Source organism: Barbatula barbatula, assembly GCF_947034865.1.
Source record: "Barbatula barbatula genome assembly, chromosome: 22".
NCBI lineage: Eukaryota > Metazoa > Chordata > Actinopteri > Cypriniformes > Nemacheilidae > Barbatula > Barbatula barbatula.
In genome coordinates this window covers 8,289,173-8,302,524 of record NC_136785.1, presented here as the reverse complement: position 1 = coordinate 8,302,524, position 13,352 = coordinate 8,289,173, and the positions used below count along the sequence as shown (strand labels likewise).

General features: G+C 38.0%; 2 protein-coding genes across 3 annotated transcripts; both read left to right on the top strand.

Annotated features, from left to right (window-relative positions):
* The first annotated feature begins 1,204 nt into the window (after positions 1–1,204).
* On the top strand, positions 1,205–6,436 carry zw10 (zw10 kinetochore protein). Of its 2 annotated transcripts, none has more exons than XM_079486126.1 (16): positions 1,205–1,442; positions 2,291–2,425; positions 2,555–2,656; positions 2,865–2,942; positions 3,048–3,207; positions 3,322–3,474; positions 3,572–3,766; positions 3,884–4,020; positions 4,102–4,284; positions 4,400–4,638; positions 4,763–4,834; positions 4,908–5,071; positions 5,163–5,293; positions 5,409–5,540; positions 5,627–5,829; positions 5,958–6,436. In XM_079486126.1, the coding sequence occupies exons 1-16, from the start codon at positions 1,338–1,340 to the stop codon at positions 6,079–6,081; spliced, it is 2,313 nt and encodes a 770-aa protein (XP_079342252.1). In that variant the 5' UTR covers positions 1,205–1,337; the 3' UTR covers positions 6,082–6,436. The 2 variants fall into 2 exon arrangements, with proteins under 2 accessions (XP_079342252.1, XP_079342253.1); XM_079486127.1 differs by having other exon boundaries at positions 1,250–1,442; positions 3,373–3,474; positions 5,958–6,204.
* A 424-nt stretch (positions 6,437–6,860) lies between these two features.
* Positions 6,861–12,366, top strand: dlat (dihydrolipoamide S-acetyltransferase (E2 component of pyruvate dehydrogenase complex)). Its single transcript, XM_079486429.1, has 14 exons — positions 6,861–7,307; positions 7,837–7,938; positions 8,066–8,190; positions 8,303–8,450; positions 8,535–8,661; positions 8,826–9,001; positions 9,475–9,628; positions 9,772–9,839; positions 9,987–10,097; positions 10,204–10,311; positions 10,424–10,542; positions 10,647–10,809; positions 10,889–11,025; positions 11,136–12,366. The coding sequence occupies exons 1-14, from the start codon at positions 7,038–7,040 to the stop codon at positions 11,263–11,265; spliced, it is 1,938 nt and encodes a 645-aa protein (XP_079342555.1). The 5' UTR covers positions 6,861–7,037; the 3' UTR covers positions 11,266–12,366.
* The last annotated feature ends 986 nt before the right edge of the window (positions 12,367–13,352 follow it).

Sequence of the window (13,352 nt, the reverse complement as noted above, 5' to 3'; positions counted from 1 at the left end):
TACATTGTCACATGGGACACTTTTTGCCAAATCTTTATTATTAGACCTTTGGATCAAGGATTTCATGTTTTGAAATCTTGGCCTTGTTCTTGTCAGAAAAATATTATTGAGACAAACTACATTGGGAGTGTCGAAGGAAAATAAATCGTGAAATCGATCATTGGTTCAGTAAATGACGCTCTGATTGTTTGATGCATTTTTGTTGATATGTCAAAGCCATAGAAATGTACTTTGCTTTGCTGGACACTTGGGAATGAGCCATATGTTTGATGCCAGGATCAGAGACAAATTGATAAAATCGGGACAAACTAAAGAAGGGGAGTTTATTCTACTGGAACAGTCTGAGATTAACCCAGGTCGCAACAGAGACAGATTATTACTCATAATAAACTAAAACAGCCCCTGATGGAAAAAAGAGCAGAGTTTTTGAGGATGGATCAATTTGGGGTTAGCTCAGGTTTCTAAGATCTTTCTTTGACGTTCATTATTGGACACAGCGATGAAAGAATCCTTGATAGTATTTTTGCAAGCTTTGGAAATATTTAGAGAGTTGCAATCCTTTCTACTGACATCCTTTCTTCCTTTTGGTTATAATGTACCGTAACGTTATTTTATATTTAATTTATATTAATATGACTTTATATGAATATTGTATTGTATATTAATTGTGATTCAATTAAAACTACTCAAATGTTATTGATTCTTTACCGGAAGTTACGCTTGAGCCACATAATGTTTGTTTGTTGTTTTTGCTGAAACCATATTGAGGTCTTATAAAGATACTTCTTGGAAATAATTCAATTTCAGACAGTAAATGGCGAATGTTATGTTCACTTATTCAAATACATAAGACTTATACATATTGCTCATATCAAATGCTTTAAAAGCTGCTTATTCGAGAGTTTATTATAATTATTCACACATTTCTGAATTGCCTACATATACAGTTATGATTGGATACGTTGATCACTAGGCTGTAATACCTGAAGCATTGAGATATTTACAAGAGCTGAAAAAATACCGAAAAGTTTGAGATTTCTAATTTTGTACGACATTGGTTACATTCTTACAACAACCTTATTTATTAAAAGTAACAATCATTTTATTATTTGCCTTTTTTCATTATAATCCCAATTTCAACGGTGTCTTCGATTTTAAGACCCAACTTTAGTTATTAAATAGACCTAATTTGACCTGTCTGAACGAGCTCCTCTGCGCTTTTTTCCCTAACGTAACAGTCAGACTCCCAGAATGCTTTGCGCGCGTAATGGCGGGCAGTGACATGAAGTGGTAAACTGCTGTGTTTATCCCATCGCCCGTAACATATGTAATACAGAATGTCGTCGTTTGTGACAGAAGTGCTCGCCAGCTCAGGTAAACTGGAGAAGGATGACCTCGCCTGTAAAATCTCCAAATTGTCGCGAAAAGTGGAGGCAACGAAGGTAAATAACTTGAATGAAACGTTAACTCAGCTAACGTTAACAGTCTGTCAGACCCGAAAATGACCGACATTACTAATCAAAACAAGAATTAGCTCTGAATACATTGCGTGCATGTTGTAAAAGTACTAGATTGTATAACGTTATTAATTTACTCTCAGAGTTATTGCTCTGTTTGCAAGTTGCATAAATCGACAGAACACCGGGTTAGCAAACGAAAACATGCTCAAAATAATACATTTTTAATTCTATAAATGTTTAGCCATAGTTAATCGTGAACTATTTACAGTTATTTTAATGTTGCTGTTATCCTTATAAAGGATAATGAAAGTAAAAATGCATTACTGTTTCATAGCTAAACATCATAACGTTAGCTATCATTGACCGTTAACCGAAGCTATTTGAATATGCTGTCGGACTCTGTATTTCGGTAGCGTATTTCATAGTAATATAAACTAGTGTGATTATACGATAATATTCGTTTTAATATCACAATGTTATTTGTTCAACAGTGAACAGAGGGATGTGTGATCTGACATTGGCAGGATGACGTGTCATGCTGATTTCATTGCCTGTCAGTGCCAGTCAGTCCATAGCTCTGGACTCTGGATTAAACGTGTTTTTAAACCTGATTTTAGTCAACAATGTGATCCTTTATAGTCTTGAGATGTCGTTGGCACAGATTGTTACAGATTATGATTTCATTTAACAAGCTTGCTTGTATGTTTTTTTTCTTAGTTTGTTTTGTGTGCATTTGTATTGGTTGTGTTTAATCAACCTAAGAAACTAGTGTTCATATGTATTCTATTAACTACTCCATACTTAATCGTCTCATCTGTTTCTTTGTATAGGAAGAGGTTACTGACATGATAAATAAAAAGTATACAGAGTTTATATCCAGTATGGAGGCAGCAGATGAACTGGTGGACCAGGTTGAATCTGTTTCTAAAGACATAGATCTATTAAAAAACTGTATTGAGAATGAGGCAAGTATTTTTTTCTTAGACAATAACGCTTGTTTTTTATAGTCGATTTTTTAGTATTTTTAATAGTTGATAGTTGCGTGAGGGCATACATTTTACTTTTTGAATATTTACCAGTGTTTACCCATACAGGTTAAGCAGAATCTCCATGATGCTGTAACCGAGTACGGCAAACTCAAACAGCAGCTAGAGAAGAACACTACAGTTATAGGCATGCTCCAGCATCTCCAAGAGGTAATGTTGAATAGTTTTTTTTTTACCATTAACTCAATGATCTGCAAAAAGGTTTTTCTAGCTAACAAGCTGGAGTTATTTTTCCAAGCTTGGGCAGTTATATAAGACTATAATCCAAAGAAAGCTCACTATAGTCTGCGTGTTTGCTTACGTTAGGGCATGTGATACATTCATAATATATCCTTATTGTTTTGACATGCTTTTAAAGTTTGACACGGCAATGGAGGAATATCACAAAGCACTACAGGAAAAGAACTATGTAGTAGCAGCCAAGCAGCATGGAAAGGTGAGTCACATTCAATGATAGGTCTCCTTTTAACTTAGCTTGTTTCGGTCTTATTGCTCCATTCTTTTCCATGTTTAATTACATTTTTCTGATTCCATTATAAAGGCACAAGCTAATGTTGATGCCCTGAAAGCCTGGAAGGATACAGAGTTGCCTTTACCACAGGCCCTCGGCTCAGAGATCACCATACAGAGAGAAAACCTCATCTACCACCTCGGAGAGGAGTGGAAGAAACTGGCAGTATGGAAGCTTCCTTCTACCAAAGGTATTTATCCTAGTTATATACTTTTACTTTTAATTCTTTTCAGATATAGACAGGTTGGTAGCATTCAAAGAGAGAAATAGAAATATTGTTTTAATATGTCTTTATTCTTTGCAGAGCTCACTAGCATGAAGTCTTTCCTAACAACAGCGCTGCTTTTGAACACAGGAGAATGCAAGGCAGATGACTCTGTTCCAGATCCTCTTCTCTCCAGTATTCTCCAGGCCCTCTCAGTTCAAGGAGAGCTCCATAAAAAGATTAAACTATTTGGTATATTTATTTTAAAGTTCCACCCATTATATAACTTTATTTTAATTTGCATACTTCTGGCCTGTAAGTGGACTATCTGACTCTTTCTGTCATATAGGACAGGTGTTGTTTAAGTACATGCTGAAGCCTCTGATCTTATACCCATCGTTGATGGTGGAAGTGAACAGTCAGCCTGAGCAGGGCATAGTCTTGAGCCTGCAGTGTGAAGATACGAAAGCAGAGCATCCAAATCCTAGCCAGGTTTACACCAAAGTGCTCACTGTGCTCTCAACGCTACATAAACAACTTTTTGGTACGTGTACAAACTGGATTTTTTTCCACAGTAGTTTTTGTAGTCATGAATAATTCCAGAGGTCATAAAATTACTATTTTAATGGTGATGATTTCTCTTGAATTTTATTTTATTTAGATGTGTCTGTTGGTGAAAAGAAAGTTTCTGAGATTTTAGGAGACCTGATATGGGAGGAGATGTCAGACTGCATCATTCGTGATTGCTTGGTTCATTCCATACCAACTAACAGTAGTCAGCTTGCAGAGTATAGCGCGGTAAGATTACAAAGGGACCATTGAAAGATCTGTCAGGCTGTAGAGCAGTCTTTGCAATACAATATTTAATTCTCTCTTCAGGTTATTAAACAGACCGAGGAGTTTGAGAGCAGTCTGAAAAAAATGGGGTACCTCACAGGAGACTCAACAGACCTCTTGAAATATGCCAGGAACGTCAATTGTCACTTCGCAAGCAAAAAATGCCAGGACGTCATTGTGGCTGCACGGAAACTGATGACATCAGATATGCACAACACAGTGAAAGTAAGTTTAAGTGCAATTTATGTATGTAAACGAAAAAAGACACATAAGTTTGAAGCTATATATGTTTTTTAGTGACAAACTTCTCACAGGATCTCTATGAACTTTTTATATGCAGATCACTCCCGAATACAAACTTTGTATCCCTAAACTACCAAATCCTGCTGCAGGAGAGAAGGAAAGGAAGGAGTTGATTAAGAAAAGTGGCTATCGCAATCAGCAGAACCTGGAGAATGAAAAGCAGTTGAGTCAGCACACTCTGTGCCTGCCTGTATGTCGTATAAGTGAATCAGTGCAGCAGCTAATGGACTTGGTGATACACACGCTGTCTGAAGCTGTGGGAAGCTCCCCCCAGTGGTATGTAGAAGGCAGGACAGCTTGTAAATGTGTAAAAAATTATGGAAATTTGTTTATTAATAGTCTCATGGATTTGTTATGGATATAATTGCTGGGATAAATAAATGTGTGGTCTTTCTTTCAGTGCAGTCCAACTTTTCTACACTGTCCGAAACATTTTTCACCTTTTTTATGACGTTGTGCCTACATATCACAAGTGAGTTTGCTTTTTTATAGCAGTATACCTAGTGTACCGTTTATTAAAATGTACGGCTGTTGTCCTGACTCAGGGAGAACTTTCTGAAGTTGCCTCACTTGGCTGCCATCCAGCACAATAACTGCATGTTCATCGCTCACCACCTGTTAACCTTGGGCCATCAGTTCAAACCTCACCTTCCTTTGAAAGATGGAGTGGCATATTTTGTAGATTTGGTCCCAGGCTTCAGAAGATTGGGTAAGGGCACAACAGAATTGTCTTGTCCACCCACACTTTGTATTATTAAAACAAGATTAACCCCCATATTTGTGTTCTGTTTCTAAACAAGGTGCTCGGTGCTTTGTGGGACAAATGAACGCTCAAAAAGCAGAGATGTTGGAGAGGCTGTCCACAGCACGTAACTTCTCCAACTTGGATGATGAAGACAATTACTCTGTTGCAAGCAAGGCAATCAGACAAGTATGATCAAAACCCATAAATTCACCATTGCAGAAAATACATTTGTAGGTTTAACCATAAATATAATTGAGATTTATGTTTTTGCCATTCAGATGTGCATCTTTTTGTATTTTAGGTAATTCACCAGCTAAGAACTTTGGGAAAAGTTTGGCAAGATGTTTTGCCTGTGAACATATACTGCAAAGCCATGGGAACACTACTCAACACTGCAATATGTGAGCTGATTAATAAGATTATGATGTTGGAGGTAAGGCAGAATCATTACGCTCAATATTATCATTATTACTATTTGTGAGTGTAACGGCATAATATAACAAGTGCACCTTTTCTTAGGACATCTCAAATGAGGATGGTGACCGACTGCGAACACTGTGTCAGACCATCATCGAGGAAGCGCCGCTGGTCTTCACCCCATTGCCCGATGAGAACAAGAATAAAAAATATCAGGAAGAGGTTCCAGTCTATGTAAAGAAATGGATGACCTTAAAAGAGCTCTCTATCGTGCTTAATGCTAGCCTGCAGGAGATAGTGGACAGGTGATGCATTAGCGTTCCAAACTCATTTAGATTCATAAACTCGCACCACACACGCCATAATTTCTTTCCAGAGGTTAATTTTGGTATCCGTTTACTCCATGTTTTTAATATTTATATTTATTTTTTAGGTGGGCTGAAGGAAAAGGGCTTCTGGCAGTGGAATTCTCTTGCAATGAGATAAAAAGTCTTATACGTGCCTTGTTCAAGAACACAGAGAGGAGAGCAGCGGCCCTAACTAAAATTGTCAAATAGACAGAAAACAAATCAATGCACTTCCAAAATAATAATGCCATATGGGGCTTTTTCTTGCAAATACTATATCTATTTTTCTATTTTGCTGAAAATGCATAACAATAAATCTTGTTCTAAACACATACTGTTCTTTTGTTATCACTATAATGTATATTTTATAATCTGTATTTTAATACTTCAAGAAATTGCGGCAATGTCACACAAACATGTTGTAAACTCGCAAGTATTATACCCTAAAAATGAAAGAATTAAAAAATGAAAATGTAAAATTCTTAACATTACAGTAAATTATGTCAAAAGTAACACATATTAAATTCAGTCTCAATAAAACAGCGACAAAATTCACTTAAGTGACGTGCTCTACTCTATGCAATAAAACTGGACAGCTGGTGATCACTTTACGGCATCTTTACGACAGCTCACGACACCGGCCTTGACAGCTCACTGGTTGCCACATAGTGAAAAAGCCCTACCCACTTAAATAATAATATATACGATTGTTCTACAGTTCAAATAAGAAATATTGTAAATTGCTTTATAAAAAATGCTGCTAAAAACTTTAAACAGATATTCATAATCTCAAGGATTACAGAGCTAAAATCAGTGTCACTGTATTAGGCAGTACATGCTCAGATTTTTCTTATTTTACATTCTTATAAAGATATTTTAACAGAAGCTCATTATGTCAAATGGTAACAACATAAAAGCGCAATAGCCAAATGAACAATAAATGACTTGGGGATTTATAACTATGTTACCATATGAATCTGGCAACTCTTGTGCGTCACCTGGGGGACGAAGCGAAGGAGAGCGTCGTAAAGTGTGATGTTTTGGAGCGGGGAGGTCATTGGAAAGTGAGCTTGTTTTAAAGATTTTGGGGGGACAGACCGCCGCTGCTACCAAAGAGTAGCTCTACTTATATCCAGCTATTTCTTCAGGCGTATTCACTGTTAATAATGTTGCGTTTAGCTTTGCGAGTGAGGCCGTCTGCAAGGTTTACCCGCCCCAGTGTCCTCTCGGGCCCTGCTGCCAGTCCTCGGTCCGGACCGGTGTCATGCCAGCATCTCAAACGATACCACTCCAACGGCCCGGCCCGGATCCGGAGCTTGTGTCACTGTCGACGTTTGTACAACAGCATTCTAACCAACAGATCGGGGGTGTTGCACAGCCAAACGGCCGCTTTCAGTCAAAGCGTGCGAGTGTACAGCTTGCCACCCCACCAGAAGGTAAGCTAAGCTAACTGTGGGTCTTCTGCATGGGCACCTTGATAAAACATTTGATACTTGCGGCTTTACGATGGCTCTTGCACTGCTGGATATTCAAGTCTCTTGCTTTAGTTAAGTGGGAAAGCGTTTAATTTGCATATGCAAGCGAAGGTTGGGAAAAAAATGTTGAATTGTTTTCTATATAAATATAACAGATATGCTGATTTATGCCTGTTTTGTGACTTTCCCTCTTCGGTTAGTTTTGTCGGATGCATCACTGCGTTTTTTTCCTAGTGGTGTCACCTTCACGATGTTTAAGCAGTGCTGCTGTTGACATGTCACAAACACTTTTGGATGCTAGGGGGCCATTAGCACAGATACACCTATGTGAAGCATAGTACACATTTCAGTCATGTAAATGACTAAACTTAAAGCCGTAATGAGCCCCAATAAATATACATAAAACGTCAGTTTTCAGTTTCTCAACAATCTTAACATCTATATGAACTGAGATTTTCTTGTAATTCTTATCAATGTAATTATATTATAGGTGGAGCTTCCTGCTTTATCCCCCACAATGCAGTCAGGCACAATTGCACGATGGGAGAAGAAGGAAGGTGACAAAATCAACGAGGGAGATCTGATCGCTGAGGTGAGAAACAATCTGCTAGTTTGCTCGGGTCTTGAAGAATACACAATTGTCCTATTTCCAGTATTGAGCATTCACTGTTGATGGGTTTTTAGACAAGATATTCTAATTATTAAATTAATTTGGTCAGATTGAAACAGACAAGGCTACAGTTGGATTCGAACTGCTGGAGGAGTGTTACCTCGCCAAGATCTTGGTCCCCGAGGGTACGAGAGATGTGTCCATTGGATCCGTCATCTGTATAACCGTGGACAAGTAAGCAGTTTTTATCAGTAGCAGCAAGATCCAGAGCATTATGAATGGAAACACATAATCGCTCTCAAAGACTTGATGGTAACGTGTTCTCTTTTTATCCCGTGACAATTAGCCCAGACCTCATCCCTGTGTTTAAGGATCTAACATTGGACATACTCGCTGGCTCCGCCCCCGCAGCGGCTCTCCCCCCTCCAGCAGCACCTGCTGCTACTCCAGCACCTCCGCAAGTTCCTGGGAGTTCTTACCCAGCCCATATGAAGGTATAAGTTGTTGGCCATAGATGAGGGAGTTTAAGCATTCTGTATGAAATATTTATAATAATTATTAAAATCTGTCTTTCCTAGGTACTTCTTCCAGCTCTTTCTCCCACTATGACTATGGGCACAGTGCAGCGCTGGGAGAAGAAGGTCGGTGAGAAGCTTAGTGAGGGAGACCTGCTGGCTGAAATTGAGACGGATAAGGCAACAATTGGTATGTCCATTATCTGAATATGGAGGTAGGGGACATTACCCTTTCCATATCTGTAGTGGCAGTGGCCCTGCTTTAGAGAGATTCTTAATATATTTATAAACTACATTTAATGTTATTTAAAGTTAGAAGAGATATTAAATCTTTCTCTGCTTTTAAATTTTTAGGTTTTGAGGTTCAGGAAGAGGGCTACCTGGCCAAGATCTTGATTTCAGAGGGCACCAGAGATGTTCCTCTTGGCACTCCTCTCTGCGTCATTGTGGAAAAGAAATCTGACATCAATGCATTTGCTGACTATGTAGAAACTGGTGTGGCTGCAAGTCCACCTCCCGCCCCCACACCGGTAAATAACTCCGTAATTTCTTCTGCTGCTTATTTTTCCTTTATTTATTTTGAATCATCAGTCATGTACTGTACATTTAAGTTGCAACAGCACTTTAATTGACACGAGCAACATGGCATGATGTTGCATACTTTTAATGTGGCCATTCTCATATAGGTCAAAATCTGTTACCATCAACGTGATATCAACAGTTTCGTGTTGTTGCTAAAAGTGAAAGGTCGCTTTGAAATATTTGTAATGTTTTGCAATACTATAATCATGCAATAACGGTGTTTTAGACATGAGCATTAAGAATAGACTGACACAATATTGACAGATAAATGGTAATAATTAAATAACATTGTGAATCGGTAGAATGAAGATCTTGCATGCAGGATTGGGTTGATCAGTGACTGACTTTATTGAAATAAGATCATTTCAATTTCCTTATTTTGTATATTATTTGTCATTTTCTCTGAAAACTCAATCCTCAGGTGGCTTCTCCACCGCCAGCAGCAGCTCCCACCCCAGCACCTACTTCTGCACCAGCTGCTGTTCCTTCTTCTGCTAGTAAGGGCAGGGTGTTTGCCAGCCCTCTGGCCAAGAAACTCGCTGCTGAGAAGGGCATTGCCCTTGCTCAAGTAAAAGGTACAAGGACAGTTGATTCCTCAGAGATGTCACTCGCTATAGAGTGACATTGGTGTTACTAAATTATTTGAGTTGATTTATTATTTGAGTACTTGTATTGTTTCTGTGTGATTTTATATTTAATGCGTCTGGTGTATCCATAGGAACTGGACCTGATGGAAGAGTCACCAGGAAAGATATTGACAGTTTCGTCCCATCTAAACCCAGTCCTGTAAGTCCCTAAATTTAAGAGGACCTTTTTAAGGAATGCACCAGAATAGATATATAATATTTTGAAGCGGAACACCACTTTGTCCTGGATGGTAAGGTAAATAGAAAGTATATTGTTAAATGACGCTGTCTGTTCTCATACCACCAGGCACCAGCTGCCGCCCCTGCTGCACCCGCATTCACCCCTGAAGCCGCTCCAGTTGTTGCTGCCGTACCTACAGGAACCTTCACAGATATCCCCATCAGCAACATCCGCAGGGTGAGTTGGATTCTGTGTTCTGCCCACAGAAACATTTTCTATATAAATACAGATCTTCTTTACACATGCGTATCTTACCCATAATGCTCTGCTTCCCTGTCTGTAGGTGATCGCCCAGAGATTGATGCAGTCAAAACAAACTATTCCCCATTATTACTTGTCTGTGGATGTCAACATGGACCAAGTGCTCGAACTCAGGAAAGAACTCAATGCTGTGAGTGAACTTCGTTCTCCCAACACCACAGCTTTGACTTTAGTAAGCTCTAAATTACAGTATATTTGAAATTGTAATGACTGTAATTTTTCATGTATCTCCTCGTGATCAGGAGGTGAAAGCAGATAACATCAAACTCTCGGTCAATGACTTTATAATCAAGGCCTCGGCTCTAGCGTGTTTAAAGGTGCCAGAGGCCAACTCCTCCTGGATGGATACGGTCATCAGACAGTGAGAAATCTCCCACAGTGCAGTTCTGTTTATGGCCATTGAGGGCACCACTGCTTTCTCATACTACCTAACCAATGAATCAAATGCTTTTTCTCTTTACACAGAAATCATGTGGTGGATCTTAATGTTGCAGTCAGTACGCCTGTGGGTCTGATCACTCCCATTGTATTTAATGCTCATATTAAAGGCCTAGCATCTATCAGTAAAGATGTAACAGCATTAGCTGCTAAAGCACGAGAGGGAAAACTGCAGCCACATGAATTCCAGGTATTACAGTTGTTTTACAATAATATATTCTCCATACAAAGAGCTGTCTTGCAGTTTTTTTATGTTATTGATTTTCTAGGGTGGCACCTTCACCATTTCCAATCTGGGAATGTATGGAATCAAGAATTTCTCTGCTATCATTAACCCTCCTCAAGCATGCATTCTAGCTGTCGGAGGCTCAGAAAAGAGACTGCTTCCTGCAGACAACGAGAAAGGGTGATCAAAATCTCCCATCAATTCTCAAAGTTAACATTTTATTGCATGACTGGTTAGGGTGCTGTGTATGTATGCTATCTGTGTGACTCTTGGACTTGTGACTCTCATAGGTTTGATGTTGCTAGTATGATGTCTGTGACTCTGAGCTGTGATCACCGGGTGGTGGACGGCGCTGTAGGTGCACAATGGCTGGCTGAGTTCCGCAAGTTCTTGGAGAAACCGTTCACCATGCTCCTGTGAGTGGAGTCTTAACACAGCCCTGGCCTGAAAACATTGGACTTTTAAGATTTGGAGACATCTCTCTCATTGGTTATACAGTATGCTCTCCCTGGGATATATAACATCTTCTCTCTCCATTCGTATTCATCTTTCCATATACTGTATTTTTACGTACTTCCTGAAGCATAACATTTTCCCTCAGCCCATTGTGCGTCATTGTTTAGGTCACTTTGTGAAGTTTCAGGGGATATTGCTGGAAAGGGTTTAAATTTTCTTTCATGATATTGTTACAAGCACCGCAAGTCTGTGTATGCCATTTGAACAAGGAATAATGCCTGTATCCATGTAAAAGTCTACTGGCCTTACCTTCGAGCATTGGTATTTTACCATGTATCTGTGTGTTAATGACACATTAATTGAAACAGGATGAGTACCTTCTGTATATAATGTAAGAAAAACTTAGATGATATATGGAGATGCGTGTGCCAAAAATTACGACTACAATTGGAATTTGTCATTCTTCATACATATGTTTCTGAAAGTTGCACTTCCATATGGTCACTCCCTGAGTCATATATATGGTATATGTGATGGTTTCTCATGGGTGCAGGGTTTTGACGTGGGAAATTTTATTTATTACATCTCTCCAGACAGACAAAGCACAGTTGTGCCTTTGCTCCTGTTTATATCAAATACTTTTTTGTCTTTTAAATAGTGGCAACATATAATTCGGTCTGAAAGCGTAACACACATTTCACAGGGTGAACTGCATAAATAAACCTTTAGAGAAAGGAAAGACATCAAAATGCTAAAATATACATACATGTCTGAATATATGTGTTTTTATTTCATATAGAACATTTGACTTAAGCTGTATGACATGCAATCACAGTCAACTCTAGAGGGAGATTTTTCCATGAGAAACAAAATGTGACCAATAGTATATCACTATTTAATTTGACAGTTGAGAGGGAATAAACTAAATAAAAAAACTAAAAAATATGTTGCGTGATATATTTGACATCTTATAAGGAAAGATGCATTGAATGTCACCTGATAATACTGGTCCATCATATTTTGAGTATAAGTAACAAATACTCAATAAAAAAGGGGTTTGCTTTCAAACAAATATTACAAATTTTCTATTTGTTAAACGGATAGCTCACCCTCCAAAACAATGATATCATAATTTACTCGCTTTCAAGTTGTTCTAAATCTGTATAAAATTCTTTGTCCTGATCAACAAAGAGAAAGATATCTCAAAGAACGCCTATAATCAAACAGTTCTTGGACCCCATTGACCCCTGTTTGGTTACAAGCATTGGTCCAAATATCTTTCTCTGTGTTCAACCAAACAAAGACATGCATACAGGTTTGGAACAACTACAGAGTGAGTAATTTAATTTTTGGGTGAACTAACATTGGTTAATGCAATCTCTAGCTCAAGCCAACATTTTAAAGCATTTATTCATCTCCATTAGTTAGTTAAAACAGTTAATCGTTGTTCATTCATGCTTGTTTATTGAGCATTACCAAATAGGCACATTTTATTTTTCAAATATATTATAAAATGTTTAAATTAACAATAATATTTCCTAAACAGGGTATTGATCATTGTTAGAATGTTACCAAACAGTCACTTAGTGTAAACTGGGGATGTTTGATGTCTTTTTATGACATACATAATTGAATCAGTTGATATTTCGGGCTGTTTTGGCAACTGTGCAGTTCAATACTGAAACAACTTTTAATTTAAACCTGCATACAGCTGTGATATAAACTTGATATTAGACACCATTCAGTCACAATGTTTCCACAACAGTATATTAGACAGGCACTATATTTTTAAAAATAAGGCAAAATACATTAACTGAAACCACTTTAATTAATATACTCATGTTTTAATGTATTGTTAATGCAAGAGGAGAGACCAGCCTTAGAATTTGTTATTTGATAGAAATTGTAAATGGGTAAATTTCCGAACAACCATTTATAAATCCACATTACACTCATCGTTTCTGAAACTGAATGTCTTTTAAAGAATTTACATTCTTAAACATTTATCACAATTTAAGTTTACTTTAATTCTTGACACCAGGGAGTTAAAT

What these genes read in the sequence shown, in the direction of transcription:
- zw10 (XM_079486126.1), top strand. Translation starts at nt 1,338, where the DNA reads ATGTCGTCGTTTGTGACAGAAGTGCTCGCCAGCTCAGGTAAACTGGAG. An exon ending in GTGGGAAGCTCCCCCCAGTG is followed by an intron (nt 4,639 to 4,762) that starts GTATGTAGAAGG and finishes TCTTTCTTTCAG; the next exon opens with TGCAGTCCAACTTTTCTACA. An exon ending in GTTGTGCCTACATATCACAA is followed by an intron (nt 4,835 to 4,907) that starts GTGAGTTTGCTT and finishes GTCCTGACTCAG; the next exon opens with GGAGAACTTTCTGAAGTTGC.
- dlat (XM_079486429.1), top strand. Translation starts at nt 7,038, where the DNA reads ATGTTGCGTTTAGCTTTGCGAGTGAGGCCGTCTGCAAGGTTTACCCGC. An exon ending in ATCTGTATAACCGTGGACAA is followed by an intron (nt 8,191 to 8,302) that starts GTAAGCAGTTTT and finishes CGTGACAATTAG; the next exon opens with CCCAGACCTCATCCCTGTGT. An exon ending in GACGGATAAGGCAACAATTG is followed by an intron (nt 8,662 to 8,825) that starts GTATGTCCATTA and finishes TTAAATTTTTAG; the next exon opens with GTTTTGAGGTTCAGGAAGAG.